The 18,145-nt window shown below is 36.1% G+C and overlaps 2 protein-coding genes across 2 annotated transcripts; one reads left to right on the forward strand and one right to left on the reverse strand.

Moving 5' to 3' along the window:
* The first annotated feature begins 532 nt into the window (after positions 1 to 532).
* On the forward strand, positions 533 to 3,585 carry rpl29 (ribosomal protein L29). Its single transcript, XM_015605589.3, has 4 exons — positions 533 to 625; positions 1,112 to 1,163; positions 1,285 to 1,349; positions 3,415 to 3,585. The coding sequence occupies exons 2-4, from the start codon at positions 1,127 to 1,129 to the stop codon at positions 3,505 to 3,507; spliced, it is 195 nt and encodes a 64-aa protein (XP_015461075.1). The 5' UTR covers positions 533 to 625; positions 1,112 to 1,126; the 3' UTR covers positions 3,508 to 3,585.
* A 4,444-nt stretch (positions 3,586 to 8,029) lies between these two features.
* LOC103023479 (troponin C, slow skeletal and cardiac muscles-like) lies at positions 8,030 to 16,747 on the reverse strand. Its single transcript, XM_007248436.4, has 6 exons — positions 16,670 to 16,747; positions 14,927 to 14,957; positions 10,610 to 10,756; positions 10,404 to 10,518; positions 9,080 to 9,216; positions 8,030 to 8,158 (listed from the first exon to the last, which is right to left on the reverse strand). The coding sequence occupies exons 1-6, from the start codon at positions 16,691 to 16,693 to the stop codon at positions 8,127 to 8,129; spliced, it is 486 nt and encodes a 161-aa protein (XP_007248498.1). The 5' UTR covers positions 16,694 to 16,747; the 3' UTR covers positions 8,030 to 8,126.
* Between the last annotated feature and the right edge of the window lie 1,398 nt (positions 16,748 to 18,145).

Genomic DNA, 18,145 nt, shown 5'->3' on the forward strand with positions numbered 1-18,145 from the left:
TACAGCACTTTATGCTTCACTCTGCTCACTGACAATTTTTATGGAGTTGGGGATTTCATTTTCCAGCAGGACTTGGCACACTGCCCACACTGCCACAAGTACCAATTGGTCTTAAATAATATTTTAATTTTCCGAGACACTGATGTTTGGGTTTTCATTAGCTGTAAGTCGTAATAATCAACAATAAAATATAGATCACGCTGTGTGTAATACACTTATATAATTTATGAGTTTCTCATTTTGAACTGAATTACTGAAATAAAGTAACTTTTCAATAAAATTCTATTTTTTCCCAGATGCACTAGTATGCAGTCTAAACAGGAAGCCTAGTGCAACACTTACATTTTAATATAAGATTATAGTCATTACGGATTTTAATAAAATGTGTTTTGGGGACATACGATTTTGTCCTTAATTAATACTTCTCCTTCTACAGAATTATTTTAAACCTCATTATCTATTTTTCTCCCTTAGTAATGAATGTAAACACTTTTCACACCTTTTATAAGAAGTGGGCGCTCTCGCCATAGACCAGCTCTGCTGCGGCTTCTTCTCGGGGACTTTTATTTCCCACAATCCCCTGCACGTTCTCTCTCTTCCGGTTGTCGTGCTGTTCGTGTAGCAGGTAGAAAATATGCCGCTTTATTTCAGATTAATCTGCTTTAATCCTCCGTCTGTATCAAAGTTACATACGATATTATCGGTCTGTGGTGTTTAATGATGCGTTATGAGTGCGGACAGTTGGAAATGGGGGCAGATTTTATTGTAAAATGTTTATTTTAAACGGTTTAGATCTGCCACGGCTCGGCGGTCTGCAGTCAGCTGTGAGCAGCTGCGGATAAAAGTCTTAGTTTATTAATTATTATATTGTATAAGGTCTTAAATGTTGTGATAGTAATGTTGGTGTCAGGATTTTGTAGAATATCAGAGCTAAATAAAGGTTAAGAGAATTTATTTGGTTCGTTTAGAGAGACTTGTGTGTAGCTAATGCCTGGCCCACCGTAAACAGTAAAGTAGCTTCAGTTATAAGTCCATGCTTTTTGTTAGATATTTCTGTTGGTTAAGAAATTCATGTTCTTTAATAATTGTATTTATCCTCTTGTGTTAACAGACAGCTTAATTAAAAATGGCAAAGTCGAAGAACCACACCACGCACAACCAGTGTGAGTATTTGTGTTCAGCTCGTTCAGAACTGTAGCTTTATAGCATTTATCAATCTGTGTGTAAAATAAAAAGGATTAATGCTTTTATACACTAAACTCCCTGCTCTGTTTATCCCTGCAGCCCGCAAGTGGCACAGAAATGGCATCAAGAAGCCCCGGACCCACCGTTACGAGTCCCTGAAGGGGGTAAGTTTAATTTAATGTTTAATTCACATGTGCAGTTGGGCTCCCACACTGTTTATCTACTAGTGCATCTTATGTCATGTTATATAGATGTATTACACACATGTTATTGTTGATTATTATGGCTTGCAGCTTTTGAAAACCCAAAAATCAGTGTCTCAGAATATTTGAATATTATATAAGTGAAGCAGTGTGCCAAGTCCTGCTGGAAAATGAAATCCGCATCTCCTTAAAAGTTGTCAGTAGAGGGAAGCATGAAGTGCTGTAAGACCATCACTGATTGTGGAAACTTCCCACTAGACCTCAAGGAGCTTGGACTGTGCATCTCTTCACTCTTCCTTCAGACTCTGCTCCCTTGATTTGCAAATGAAATGTAAATTTTACTGATGATCAGTGATTGTTTGGAGTGACATGTCATCTGCTGGTGTTGATCCACTGTGTTTTATCAAGTCAGTGCAGTGTTTTCCCGAAAAATCTTACAGCACTTCATGCTTCCCTCTGCTACTGACAACTTTTATGAAGATGCCATTTTCATTTTTCAGCACACTGCCAAAAGTACCAATTGGTCTTAGAAAATTAGATTATGAGATCAATCAACAATAAATGAAACTTTAAAATGGATCACTTTGTATGTAATACATCAATATAATGAGTTTTATATTTTGAACTGAAATACTAAAATAAAGTAACTTTTCAATGATATTCTAATTTTGAGGTGCACTAATAGATTAACTATTGTGCGATATTTACCATGTAAATAACCCCAAATAACCCATGGTGCTGTATGTGTTACAGATCCTTTAAAGTCTGTAAAGTATCTTACAGCGCACAGTTTGTCTTTTACTCTAAGTCCATAAATGACACTAAACATCCTTAGCGCATCATCACAGGACTGTGTGAATCTCATCCTTTGACCTTATTTAAGGAATGTAGGAGTGCTAGAGATAAAAGTAGCTCCTTTTGAAAGTGCATTATTTGCTGCTACAGATCTGTTCCAACAACTTAACTGTACAAATGTATAAATGTTTTATGTTCCATATAACTAGTTCTGACCTGATTTATAGAACAAATTGTTAGTAATAGTTATGAAATTGTAATTTGTTGCCTCATGATTTTAAACCTAACATATTTACAGTAATGTGACCTCTCATTACAATAAGAAACAAACATGAATGAGCTGCTCACTAAATTTATTATTCAGTTTTGATGGGTCCGGGCTCTTATGGGTTTTTTGTTGTCTTGTCATGTAAAATTAGCAGTGTTTGAGAGAGAGATCCATCTGAGCTCTGACACTGTCTTTTATGAACCACATGTTTCTCACTTGCTCAAACCTCAAGAGAAATGCAATTAAAAATAGGTAAATAATGAGGCAAATTTAAAAATCGATTGTTGATGCAATTCCATTTTTACCCTGGGTTATGTTGTAGATTGGATATTGTGGGTTTACCAGACATCTTTGTAATCTACAGACCAGGACTGATCATATCTGATTGTAAACCTGAGCTGAAGTCATTTTTTCAGTTGTTCGAGAAGTTTCATTTAGTGACTCAGTGAAAGTAAAAGAAGTTGCTTTTCTTTAAAATACATATAAACCTAATGATGATTAAAATGATTACCTAATAATATAAATGACAATCATATATATAATGGCCTATGTAAAGTATCAAAGTAAACTAATCTTTGGGAAAATGTAACGTATTGCACCTTTAAGCTCCAAGAGCTTACAAGTTCAAAAAAAGTTAGAAAATTGTGGTGTGTGTTGCTGTTGTAACAAATGTGTGATGTTACTTGTGTGAGTAGGTGGCTGCAACAATATCTCTAATGGGTAAAAGTTATTCATGTTGTTGCTATGCTGTCCATCATTTTAACATTAGGGCAAATGTGATTCAGAATCGGCCATATGGATGCTGTAAATACATCTGTTTGCGCGTTCAGTTGATTTGGAAATTGAAGCATTTTTGAAAATTGCAGCTAAAAATGTTCAGCATCTATTCTGCAGATTAGAGTTGCAGCTGATAAATTTGTTTTCCAGTTGAATCAAATAGTAATGGTTTCTTCTCTTCTACAGGTTGACCCCAAGTTCCTGAGGAACATGCGCTTTGCCAAGAAACACAACAAAAAGGGGTTGAAGACCATCGCAAAGAAGGAGGCTCCGAAATAGGAAGTGTTGGCTAGTCGACGGTGTACAGGAACTGCAAACGGACTTTATACCATCAACAATAAAGCCATGCTTCGTTAATTGGAATAAGAATCTTGTATTTTTTTTATGGTACACTTCAGTCCTTTAAATGCTTACCTTTTCCTCACGACTTTGCCCCAAACTTGTCAGATGGCTGCAGCATACTTTATATTTTTGTCCCCATACCTATGTCAGGCTTAATACACGCAATGTCTTAGGATTAAACCTAGTCCTAGGCTCTGCTCTGGTTTTAAAGAAGATCTTTCATAAATAGAAAACGGAAAGCCGTAACTGAACTGAATCCCTCTGCAGGAAACCAGCTGTAAGTGGTTTTCTATTTAAAAGAGCACACAAAGTAAGGAATTTGTGTTAAATTTCTGTAGCAGGGCCCATGCTCACAAATGCTGCCAATCAAGCACCTGATTTGCAACACCTGGGGGCACCAGATGCTCAAGACAAGTCAATTGCAACAGCAACATAAATTGTTTGGTATTGGTAGAGACGATTTGGTGAATGTTTCTACTGCCACTCCCACAAATGCATGTTCCTAACATATGCAACAAGGAGTTTCCTAACAAGGAAATTTACAGGCCTTCCAAAAGTATAGAATTTATTGCCAAAAAGTGTTGGTACACCAACGAAATAAAATACTAAACACAAATTTCTTTATTTTTTGCTCTTTATATTTGGTGTCAAATTAGCTGATTTGTTAAATTTTCTCAAATCCCGCATATTTAGGTTCCAAAAAAGGCTTGAGGTCATCAAAATCCAGGACCATTCACTAGTGTTATAAATGGGTGTGGTTTAAAACATAGTGCACCTTAGTCTATAAACTAGAGGTGGGTAGTATGATCTTTAGTTTATAATTGTGTTTCTGTGATGCAGTGTACTTTTCAGAGCAGATTATAAACATCAGGACATAAAAAACCATAAACAGCTGTGAATTTTCAATACATGAAGTGTAATTAATCCTGTTATTTGGGTGTAGTCCATTTTTTATGAAATATCTGTAATAAATAATAGGAAGGTAGCAGTTATAAGTCCACTGTTGGGCACTTGGTTTATGTGTTAAAAATATTTAATAGTAATAATAGCCGTGTAGTGTGGACATTAATAACATTGTGTGAACATGCTTTTGTGAACTAGCATATTTGTACCATGTTGATTTTCCCTTCCTTAAATGAAGGTAAGTTATGAGGATACAAGTGTATGAAATGTACCAGTTTTCGAGTAAATAAGGTAAACGTTTGTGAGGGGTTTTTACACAGATGAAATTGTGGACAGTATATGCTAGCAGTGTTAGCTTAGCATTCCCTGCTATAAACAAACAAACTAAAAACATCAACTGTCAAACAGGTAATGCTTTTCTGACTTATTGCCGTTATTGTAATATTATTTGACCCTACTGTGACCTTTTTTAGTGGGAGCAGTGGGCTTTGTGGATGGGCACTGAGCACTGGTTCACTTTTCCTTCTGTTAGCTCCAGTCTTGTCATCGCTTGGTCTACAAATAGCTGACCAACTGTGCTAATCCGATAACAGGGTTTAGATGGTCTCCAGTCAGACTCTGACCACTGCAACCCGTCCACTGAGCGATGTGGCTGAAACTGGTGGTTAGAAAGCTGTTTTTTTTTAGCGTCAGAGACTGAGGTTAACGCACAATAACAGTATTTGAGTATTCGTGAAATAAATAACCCAGCTATTTTTTATCATTTCATTACCATACAATAAAAAAAACGAGTGAATGGAGGGATGAAAAAGTAATTTACTTCCATTTGCAGTAATTGCTTTTTAATTTGGCACCAATTCTTCACCATACCTGGGGGGGGGTGTTCATATTCTTACTTTTTTACTGTTGTGTTTTTAAGATTAGATGTTCAGTAATCAGATTGGTAGAGGTGGGCGGATCAATCCAAATATCGATAATTTCGATACCAACTTTGGTATTGACCAATACTCCTGTAAAAAGATGGATACTCAAGCTTTTTTTTTTCTCTCCCGCACGCATGGACTGCTGTCTACGCAGAGTCTACTCTGCGCAAAGTCTACTCTCAGCCTTTAAGAGTATTTTATTATTTATTTTTTTACACTCTGTTTATTTAAGAAAAAAATTGAATTGCACTGAAAGGAAGAACATTTCTTATTTTTGTATTGTTTTTTCTAGTAACAATTCTATTTGAAAAAAGAGTTAGAAAAGATGTCTAGTGAGGGGAGAATTTTCATTTTTGTATTGAGGCTGCAACTTTTCTACGTCGAAAATATTTATTTTCCTAATGTTAAAGGCAAACTTTGTTTTGTTACTGTTCCATTGTTTCTAAACAAAAATGTTGATTATGATTATGTATTTTGTTGTCACTTAAAATGTTTGGCGAAATTTTATTCTAGCTCTTTTGGATCCTTTGGATCTATGAAGCTTAAAATATTAAAAAAGTATCAGAATTGATATCTGCTATACTGGTGCTGCATTTACTTGGTATCGGATCAATAACAAAATTCCCATTATCGCCCACCTCTAGTGGTGGGTAACATTCTGTATAATCTGTAGCTTTACTACAGTGATGTAAGTTTATAGTTGTACAGTTTCTGCTTCTCAAAGATAATTCAGAGAGAGAGGAAAAAATATATAGTTGTTAATTTTTCTCCATGGCATACAGTTTATTACCCTCTTCTAAACAATTTTAAGCATCCTGAATGTGAGCTATGGTTTATTAAAGGGTGAATGTACGACGATGAAACAACGTTGCCATATCAGCATTGATTCACTTTTCAATATCGACACCAAATCCAACTTTGATTCACCTATAACAGGGGTGTCAAACTCATTTTGGCCGAGGGCCACATTGGCATATTGGCTGTCCTCCGAGGGCCAGATGTAACTTATAAATATAAGAAAATGTAACCAAATGTAATATATGTAAATGAATGTAATTACTCCTTAATGTTAAATAACTCTCAATATATTATTTATTCAATCAAATATTACAGTTGCATGGAAAAAATGTTTGCTTGTTGCTCTATTAACATAAATCCTGTTATGAAATCCAAAAACTCCATCAATCAAGAACCAAACTATACAAGTGAATAGAAATGACATAAAATACAAGTTATATTAACTTTGATCAAAACGTTTGATACTGAAAAGAGGCTTAATAAATATAAAATCAAAAATTGTGAGCTGTGACAGATTTAGCATTTCCTCATCCAACCACTAGTGGGAGCTGCAGCAGCACAAGCCCACAGTCTTTACTGAGTCAGAGCTACAGCCCAGCCACGGGCTACAGGGCTCAGCTGAGCCAGTCTGGAGCGTTTTTAAAATTTTAAGTTCTTCTGTGTATGAAATAAAATAACCCCACTAACCGGATAATACAGCTCTCTACAGTTCATATTTCAGCCCAAGCAGCTAACAGCAGCAGTTTAGAGCAGCCATCCCGGAGTCACTGCTCGGATTACATTATAAACAGGTCAGTTAGCGCGCTGCTAACCTCAGGATGTTTATAACTACGGAGTTTAGTGGACACACCACGGCTGCAAGGTTAGACTGTTGAAGAAATCAGTAAAGGCTGGTTAGATAAGTGATTCACCTCCTCGTCCTTTGCTGAGGTGAAACTGCGACTAGCGATGTCACAGTGATGTTTATTAACCTCATTAAAACAGATTTTATCAGCTATTGTCTTATAAATATTTACACATAATTTATATCTCTTCTAAAAAACGTTTATTTTGGTCAGTAACACAAAATGCATACCGGTCTTTCGCCTTGAAGCACAGCCGTCCGTCTGCATCAACTTTTTTTTTTCTGGATATTATGGGATAAACATGTCTCAATTCCACCCGCGAAGTTACACCTTCCCTCCGGCAGGGTTTCCACATCAATGACTACACTGCCGTGTAGTGGCAGTAAGCCGTAACTTTGCGGGTAATACAATCGACAAGCATTGTGGGAAATGTATTTTTTGGTCAAAGAACGCTTCTGACCTATTTATTATAGACACTAAGATTTTACAAGCTCTCGCGGGCCACATAAAAAGACGTGGCGGGCCACATTTGGCCCGCGGGCCTTGTGTTTGACACATGTGACCTATAACATCAACATTGTTTCAACATTGATTTAACGTTAAAATGCCAGCTGGGAATGTTGATGCTTCTTATCATTTGGAGGGCATCCAAACACTTTTGGAGTGCTACTGAAACTAAAGCTGAAGGATTTTAATAATCATCTTATAGCTGATTTATGTTCATAATTAGCTCATTTACGTCATATATGTTTAAAAAAAAGCCAAGCTGTGGCTTAAGTTCGGGTTTTATGTGTCTTTTATGCTACGTCTCATTTTATGAGTTTATCGGCTGGTTGCAAAGCAAAAATCTGATTATTGTCAGATTCATGTGAAGTCTTGAGTTTCTTATTGTGTGATTACCCAAGGTAAAATCATTAACGCGTAGATCAGAATCAGAATACGATGTGCATATTAACACACTCAGTGTGGTGTTAAAATCAAATTGACCAAACATTTAATGTAAAGTGCATTTTTAAAGACTTTATTCAGTGAGATATAAAACATCACACCCGAGGGCAATGTACAATAGCAGTGTTGATTTTTGTTTTTACTCCACTCCCTTCATGAACTCCAGAAACTCTGAAATGACAAGAAATTAAATTATATCAATCAATCAATCAAGCTTTATTGTCACACAGCCACAGTACAAGTACAGAGACTGGTCAAATTAACCATATATCATTAATATAAAAAAAAATACAGCAAAACATAATTTGGCGTCCTAATAGCACCCTCTGGTGGCCTGTTCCACCTGCTCAATGCGAGTAAGTGAACGAGTGAGTACTAAAGTAGACCTAAAAAAGATATTTACTTAATATATGTAACAATAAACTTTGCTGTCATTGGCCCTCATAGAATGCCTCAGCCAATCACATTGTTGGGTTGTATGTACTGTAAGTGCTCTAATACCCAATAGTCAAATGTTTTCTTCTCTGAAAATATTGAGTACATTTGATATCACAGTATACATCTCTGGAAAAAATTAAGAGACCACTTCAATTTCTGAATCAGTTTCTCTGAGTTTGCTATTTATAGGTATATGTTTTAGTAAAATGAACATTGTTGTTTTATTCTATAAACTAGAGCATTTATTTGCAGAAAATGACAAATGGCTGAAATAACAAAAAAGAAAACAAGTTCATATGATACAGTTTTAAGAGTTCAGAAATCCATATTTGGTGGAATAACCCTAGTTTTTAATCACAGTTTTCAAGCATCTTGGCATGTTCTCCTCCACCAGTCTTACACACTGCTTTTGAATAACTTTATACCACTCCTAGTGCACAAATTCAAGCAGTTCAGTTTGGTTTAATGGCTTGTGATCATCCATCTTCCTCTTGATTATGTTCCAGAGGCTTTCAATGTAGTAAAATCAAAGAAACTCATCATTTGTAAGTGGTCTCCTAAACTACATCTCTGTATAGATGTACATTGTATACAGAAGCATGCAAAAGTTCGATAACCCCCAGTCACATTGAATATTATTGTAAAAAAACGTACCATCATAATCTATCTTTCCGTCGTTGTTCTTGTCTCCATCTTTCATCAGTTCTTCAACATCATCCTCACTGATAGACTCTCCAGTGGATGTCAGCATGGCCCGAAGTTCCTCCATGTCGATATACCCGTCTTTGTTCCTGTTAGCAGAAAAAAAGTCTAAGTGGTTTCTAAGCTGTACAGATGTTGGTTGATAAGCTGTTGCTATGGTATCTGTATTGGTTGCTAAGGTGTTGCTATGGAAGAGATTTTGATTTGTAAAGAATCATGATACTACACTCAATAAAAAATCAAGTCAAAATGTTGGTATCATAGCAACCCTAGTTTCTAGTATATTGCAAGGCAGTTTATATGTGATCCTATGGTATAGGTGTTGGTTATGAGCTGTTGCTATTAGGGCTGTGAATCTTTGGGAATCCCACAATTCGATTAAGACTCGTTTCTTGGGGTCACAATTAGATTTTTTTTATTTTTTTTCAAATCGGTTGGTTTTCTTTTTCTTCATCCTCCTTACTTTAGCGGCGCAACAACAAACACGTAACAAGACACTACACGCCCCTCTGTAGCCTAATAGGGAGAGGCAGTAAGAGCAAAAACTTTCCCTGTCCTGTTGCTGCTGTCTCGCGACACTCACCTCCTGTCCCGTGGAGCCCAGCTACTGTCGCGGGGAGCTTTTTAACTGTACCGCAGAGCTCATCTACTGTCGCACGGAGCTTTTGAACTGTACCGCAGAGCTCACCTAGTGTCGCGGGGAGCTTTTTAACTGTCTCACGGAGCTCAGCTACTGTCGCGCGGAGCTTTTGAACTGTCTTGCGGAGTTTATCTACTGTCCTGCGGAGCTCTTTAACAGTTAAAGAGCTCCGCAGGACAGTTAAAGATTTCCACAGGACAGTAGCTGAGCTCTGCAGAACAGTTAAAGAGTTCCGCAGGAAAGTAGCTGACCTCCGCATGACAGTTAAAAAGCTCCACGCGACAGTAGCTGCACCCACAAAAAAAAAAAAGATTTTTTGAAAATGAGAATTCATTCTGAATCGTTCAATGTTAGAAACGCGATTCGAGCTTGAATCTATTTTTTCCTGCACCCCTAGCTGCTATGGTCTAGGTGTTGGATGCTAGGGTGTATCTATGGTAGTTGGTCGCTAAGGTTTTTTTATAGGTGGTTACTAAGATGTTGTAAACTGATGCTCTGGTATAGGTGATGATTGCAAAGTTGTTGCTAAGTGGTTAATAATGGGTAGCTGTGGATCTTGGTTGCTAAGGTGTTGCTTATCTCACTTATCCCCACTCTGAATGAGATAAACTCAGTCCCATTGTTCTGGAATCTCACTTGTCGAACATTCTGAAGAGGTCGGCGAGCTCCTCCTCAGACTTGGCTTTGCTGTCGTCCTTCATACATCTCACCATCATCACCAGGAACTCATCAAAATCCACCGTCCCGCTTCCTGCAGAAGGTGTGATATAGTAACGTGATATCTTATAAATGTAATATAATATACTGTGTGTGTATAATTTTGTCTGTAAAGCAGGATTTACCATCTTCATCCACTTCATCAATGATCTCCTGCAGTTCCTCTGGGGTCGGGTTCTGGCCGAGCATCCTCATCACTTTACCCAGCTCCTTGGTGCTGATGCAGCCGTCCTCCGCATCCTGCACGAACACCTCGAACGCTGCCTTAAACTCTGCAGTTCACACAACAGAACTTTCAGACACAACAGTGTTGCAGGGGTCCTACCTATCCCAGAAGGTCAGAGAATCTCCAGAACTTTAATAGGGGGGTCATTTCACTGAATTTGCTTGTTGTAACCCTTTAAAATGAACCTTTTTTTTAATCTTTTTTTTAACTCAAAATGTAATGTGTTTAACTATTTAAAACATGTACTGATCAAACTCAGGTAGCTTTACATTTTTTAAAGTTTTTTTTTACAAGGTTTCTAAGTTTAAAAGCAAGTCTACTATTTGTTTTTTATTTTCTCTTAAGAAAGTCTTTATTTTAAATAAATGGTTGACTGCATATTCAAAAAATGTATATTTATGACAAAAAAAAAATCAACAGGAACAGGAATAGGTTTTTAGCAAAGAATTAGCAAAAACAAGACTAATAGCTAAAAGGCGGCTATGCTAATAGCATGAGGAAACTGATTACATTTTACTGATTTTCCCAAAATTTGTATTTTAAAAATAAACAAATCTAACAGATCTAAGAATTAATTTATGTAACAGGAATGAGTGTTGAGATTGAGCTCCTCAGTAATGGTTACAATAAGATCAAATATACAGAAAAAACAAATGAGGGAACTTAAATTTGGTCTTCCCATGATCTTCTGAAGAACCAACTGATGCAGCTGATGTCACTTCCTGTTGTAGATGTGATTTGTTGTAGAATGTTCCAGATGTTTCAGATGGGATAATGTGTTATGGTAACAGGAATGAGTAAAAACCCAAGGACACAACTAAAATGTGTATTTTAACTCAAATATTATGGATTTATTATGAATCCCATAGATGGGATTTGGAGTCACAAAACAATGCCAAAAGATACATCTTTAAAGGATTTTATTCATTATATTTCATGGTAAATTTATAGTTCAAAAAGTGGGGAAGGTAACAAATGCTGTTTTTCAGTGTTATCAGTAGTTTTTTTCTTGCTTTTAATACATGTCTAACTTTTGCAATTACGTCAGTGTACAAGACAATATGCTTAATAATAAAGTGTATTTTAAAGTTATTTTGTGTGCACATTTATACATGTAATTTTCTGGATACAGAAATGGCACCCATTCGGCAAAATATGCCAGTGGCTCTCTGATGCCCGTAAATTAAAAGCAATATTTTATAATCCTGGATCCCCAACCACCCCTCCCCCTGACTTGTATGTTAATTGCTGGGTTTGGTCTCCTCCCGGGGGCCGTGTTCAGTGATGACTGATGGACACAGTCACATGCACATAAGGTAATATGGTCAGGAAAATGACCAGATCAGATGTGTTCACTATTACAGAAATAGTGCCCTATATAGTGTGTCAGTGTGCCCTGAACTATAAAAACACACACCAGTTTTGAGTTTACTGTTCTTAAGAAGCGTTACTTGACGTGAATCATGACTCGCACAAAATAACTCTCAGAAGACCAACGTTTAAGAATTGTTAACTTGCATGAAGCTGGAAAGGGTTACAAAAGTATCTCTAAAAGCCTTGATGTTTATGTGTCCACGGTAAAGCCGACTGTGGTGTGGTCATCCTGTAAAGATGACTGCAAGAGCACACAACAATCAATGAGGTGAGGAAGAATATAAGAGTGTCAGCTGAAGACTTCTGAAGAACTGAAGAAATCTCTGGCACATGCTAACATTTTTGTTAAAAAATCTACAATAAGGAAAACATTAAACAAGAAAAAAGTTCAATGGGAGGACACCACGGAAAAAGCCACTGCTGTCCAACAAACAAAAACATTGCTGCACGTTTGAAGTTTGCAAAAGAGCATCTGGATATTCCACAGCACTACTGGCAAAAGACACTCTGGATAGATAAAACCAAAATTGAGTTGTTCGGAAGGAACACACAACGCTATGTGTGGAGAAAAAAGGCACAGCACACCATCATCAAAATCTCATCCCAACTGTGAAACATGGTGGCGGGGGCATCATGGTTTGGGGCTGCTTTGCTGCCTCAAGGCCTGGACGGATTGCTGTCATCAACGGAAAAATGAATTCCCAAGTTTATCAAGACATTTTGCAGGAAAACTTAAGACCATCTGTCTGCCACCTGAAGCTCAACAGAGGATGGATGATGCAACAGGACAACGACCCAAAACATAGAAGTAAAACAACCACCGACTGACTTCAACAGAAGAAAATACACCTTCTGAAGAGTCCTGAGTTTAACCCAATTGAGATGTTGTGGCATCATGACCTCAAGAGAGCGATTCACCCCAGATTTCCCAAGATTATGCTAAACTTAAACTGTTTAGTGAAGAGGAATGATCTAAAATTCCTCCTGGCCGTTGTGCAGGTCAGAACTGCAACTACAGGAAACGTTTGGTTGAGGTTTTTGCTGCCAAAGGAGGGTCAACCAGTTATTAAATCCTAAGGTTCACATACTTTTTCCACCCTGCACTGTGAATGTTAACATGTTGTGTTCAATAAAACCATTATATTAGTATAATCAGATTAGTATTAGTTTAATCAGACTATGTTTGTCTACTTTACGTGTGGTGAACATTCCCAGCAGTTCTCCTTAATCTTTTTTTTAAGCTAGGCCTTTGAGCGAGTGTTAAAAAGTGTTAAAAAAAGCTAGGTTAGAAAATGCTAATCCTAAGCCCCTATGGGTTTATAGTAGTATGTTAGCACCAAGCTAATAGCAGTGTACTTGAACATGTTTACAGCATTTAAGTTTAAACACACACACAATGTGTGATAAGGTCATTCCCTATTGGACACCCTAAATAGTTTTAAGTGTACACTGTAAAAAAAAATCTTGTCAAATTTACGGTGAAAAACTGGCAGATGGTTGCCATTTTTTCACCGTAAAAAATACAGTGATCTTGTATATGGCTTCACGGTAAGGTATATTAACACTTGTAAAAACAACAGTTTGAAAATGTACTAATAAAGAGGAGTTACTGTTAAAATAACGGTGAAAGTGTATATAGGCTCATGGTCTAGCTGTATAATTCACAATGCAACCCTGTTGCTTTTTAAGTGAAAAATGATCCATTCCACAGCATTTATTGTCCAATTTTATGGTAAATTTTTGTGGTTGTCCAATAACTTGGAGTCACGCTGTAAACAACATACAGTTTTAAACAGCATTATCTTTTTCAAAAGCGCTTCATTAACTGCTCACTTACAGCACAGAGATGTGCTCGGAGAGTGAAATCACTTATATACACATGATGTAAAACCCAGACAGGTGGATAAAACCGCTATGAAACTACATCATGGTGACGTCTCTGAACTAAACATCTAATTAACATAGCCACGCCCCATAGACAGCTGCGTTACATCCCATTCAGACCCTGCTTTTCACAATGTTATATACTTTTTTCACAAGAATATACTGTAAACAAAACGGTTTATCAATATGAAATTTACTGTTGACAAGAATTAAACTGTAATATCTTATACATTTGCAACTGTTTATTTTACGTTGAAATACTGGCAGCTGTAGGTGGGGGAGATGTACATTGTCTGTTGCTGCTTTTTTTTTTTTGTTGATCTGTTGAATGTCTTATGCCTAAAGTAATTATACAGTAATATGCTGTTTTTAATATGACAATCTATTACCATTGCCATGTCGGTTTTTTCACTCTATATTTCACATCTTAAAATGGTAAAAAATATAATTGACGGCATGTTTTTTATTTAAGGTTTTTACACCGTGAATAATACAGTAATGTGCTATTTGTAATATTTAGACTGTCCAATGTTGTCACCATTTCAGCTTTTCACCATATATTTCACATGTTAAAACAATTAAAAATAACATTTTTGACAGTTTTTTAATCTATGGTAAGTCAATGTTTATTCTACAACAGCTTCTTGCTTTACGGTTTATTTCTGTTGCCATTTCACAGTTTTTCACTGTAATTTTCACTGACATTTTTTACAGTGTAATTAACAGAACAGATCAGCTGCTGCTCCTTTCCTATTTCTAAGCTAAAGTTCACTTCTATAAATGAATGGCTGAGTGGAGCTGCAGTCATGCTAATGTGTCCTTATGGTTTTCACTCTCTATAAATAATGTCCGGCTGATAAATCATGTTGTTGGAATGTCCGAGAACAGAAATACGAGTTGTTTCTGTGTTTAAACACACACACTAATTAAAGCACAGTATGTGTGTATGTAGATTTACCGCTTTTCTGTTCCTCAGTGAGCTGCTCCACCTGCAACCGAGCATGAAGAGTACATTTAAAATACTTTTAGGTGTTTAATTAGGGCTGTCAACATTAATTTGTTAACACATGAAGTTAATCTGGAAATTGCCAGGTGACGAATAATGTGACCATATTATATAATATAACACAGTAATGCTTACTGTTGAGCTCAGAAGGTAGATTATCTTTTATTTGTGCTTTTAAGTTTATGCTCTTTCTCTATCTGACACACTTGTGTGGTCATACACACACAAACACACACACAGCTGATGGCACGTTTCTCTTTTGAAGCTGTTGAGTGTGGGATATGGAGCTACACTTGTGTGGAATATGGAGCTACATTCAGTTGAACTCAGTAACTCAGCCCATTACAATATTCTAGTTAAAAAACAATCAAAACCACCCTGAGATATTATAATACAGTAAAAAAAAATGATCTATTCTGGCTGGTGTAAATGACACTACACCATTAGTGTCTCCTTCCTAAAAATAGAGATAATTCCCAGCATTTAAAAAAAAATAATCATGATTTTATCCAGGATTTACTTACAGAATATTACTGTGATTTAATACAATTGGAATTAAGGAATTGACAGCAATAATAGAAATGTGTTTTTCTAACACATTTCATTCACATTTATCACAATTATTTTATTCACCATTATCAAAAGCTTAGTCTTAAGAAAGAAAAAATATGATTAATTTGATTATTTTTAAACCCATTGACACCACTAGTTTTAATGTTTTGACACATTCACTGTAATATAATTGCACTTTTGTTTTATAAATTATATTTCATTTTCTCCCCAATTTATACGGCCAATTACCCAACCCACTCATTAGGACTCCCCCTATCACTAGTAATGCCCCAACACATGCCTCCTTTAATACATGTGAAGTCTTTTTGAACTGCTGCTGATGCAGTATTGCCGAGTAGCATCACAGCGCACTCGGAGGAAAGTGCAGCAACTTAGTTCTGATACATCAGCTCACAGATGCCCTGTACTGATCGACATCACCCTCTGGAGTAATGTGGTGAGAGAGTGCCTTCTACCTACCCAGAAAGTTCAAAGCCAATTGTGCTCTCTCAGGGCTTTGGCAGCTGATGGCAAGCTACATGAACAGGATTCGAACTGGCGATCGGAATCCTTGTGTTTATTAAAAAAAAAATGTTCAGAACCTTATAATTAGTTAAAGGATTATTTAAGCACCCAGCTGGATCTATGAATTCCCATCGTTCTGCAGCATATGAAACTATTGTGTTTACTAAAAATCAGTTGGAAGAAGATTACAAATTATAATAACCAAACAAACATTTAAGCATCCAGATGGTTCTCTGAGTTAAAATGTTTCTTTATAGAATTTGTATTGAATTTACTATAGAACAATTGAAGAATCCTATAATCAGGTAATAGAAGAGTTTAACCATCTAAGTTTTTGTCTAAGTTATAATAGTTTTACTGTATTTTAAGCATTCCTTATACTAAAGAACAATTGGAAGATCCTTGTTAATAACAAGGTACAAATTGATGATTCTACTTCAGTGGAAGCTACTTCTGTCCCTGAAAAACCCTAGAAAAATACTTTTTATTTCTATTTTTATCAGGATTAGAAGATTAGCTGATGTTGTTATTGAACAGTGAGGTTTAATAAACAGTATAGAACAATACACAGCAGAACCACATATTACAGAACCTCTCCTGGTTCTCCAGGGTTCTTACCGCTGCTTTATAGATGTCGTCCATGGTAAGCGGAACCTCAGGTCCTGTCCGTCTCTGTTTGGGAGGTTTGTGAGGTTTGGGACTTTAGGCTGGACTCTGAATTTATAGTCCCGCCTCACCACTGGGAATAATTCAGAAACAGCTGCTCCACACCAATTATACTGTACCATTAGTGTTCGGACAGGTCCAGTGTGGGTGAGCTGGGTCTGTGGAGAGCGCCCCCGGGAGGTGCGGGACAGTCTGTGCAGGTTTACTTAAGGTGTCTAAAATGTATAAAATATTAACATATTTTTGTTTACTGTAAAGATCTGCAGCACAAAACCTGCAGGCTGAACGGGGTGCCCAAACTTTTTAACTGGAGTCACCAGTTACATTTTCACCACAGAGGGGCGCTATTTTGCTTATTCTGATCTATTAGCACTTAAATGCTGCAGTGAGAGGTGCTCCACAATCCTTATTTGACACTTAGTTTGACACAAATGTGTCTGTGTGTGTGTGTATATATACGTATATATATATATATATATATATATATATATATATATATATATATATATATATATATATATACAGCTCTGGAAAAAAAAAATACCCATTCAGTTTCTCTGATTTTGCTATTTATGGGTATATGTTTGAGTAAAATGAACATTGTTGTTTTATTCTATAAACTACTGACATTTCTCCCAAATTCCAAATAAAAATATTGACATTTAGAGCATTTATTGGCAGAAAATTAGAAGTGGCTGAAATAACAAAAAAGATGCAAAACTTTCAGATCTCAAATAATGCAAAGAAAACAAGTTCATATTCATAAAGTTTTATTTTCATTTTATATTCATAAAGAGTTCAGAAATCAATATTTTGTTGGTTTTTAATCTGTTTTTTTTAATCACAGTTTTTATGCATCTTAGCATGTTCTCCTCCACCAGTCTTACACACTGCTTTTGGATAACTTTATGTCACTCCCTGTGCAAACAAATGAGCAGTTCAGCTTTGTTTTATGGCTTGTGATCATCCATCTTCCTTATGATTATGTATCAGAGGTTTTTAATTTGGTAAAATCAAAGAAACTCATTTTTTTTCCAGAGCTGTATTACATTTTATATATAAAAAAGATAATAATAATAATAATAATAATAATAATAATAATAATAATAATAATAATAATAATAATAATAATAACAGGATATCAGAAACGTGTATAATGTAATAACTGTATAAGGTGTATAAAGCTTTGAAAGTCAGCAGGGGTCCCATCTCCATAATCTCACATAATATTTTACAGTAATAATAATAATACAGATTTTTTATTTAATTTTATTTAGGTCTGGGACACAGCAGGAACCCACAGACGGCTGACCTGTGATTATACCTGATGAAAGGGACAATTTTGGGGATGAGTGTTTTCATTTTCTCTAAATCTGCTGGGTTAAATACACTTTTGGTTATTAATGGTGATGTTGTGTGCTGTATTTT

The sequence above is a fragment of the Astyanax mexicanus genome, chromosome 24 (genome assembly GCF_023375975.1).
Source record: "Astyanax mexicanus isolate ESR-SI-001 chromosome 24, AstMex3_surface, whole genome shotgun sequence".
Classification (NCBI taxonomy): Eukaryota; Metazoa; Chordata; class Actinopteri; order Characiformes; family Acestrorhamphidae; genus Astyanax; species Astyanax mexicanus.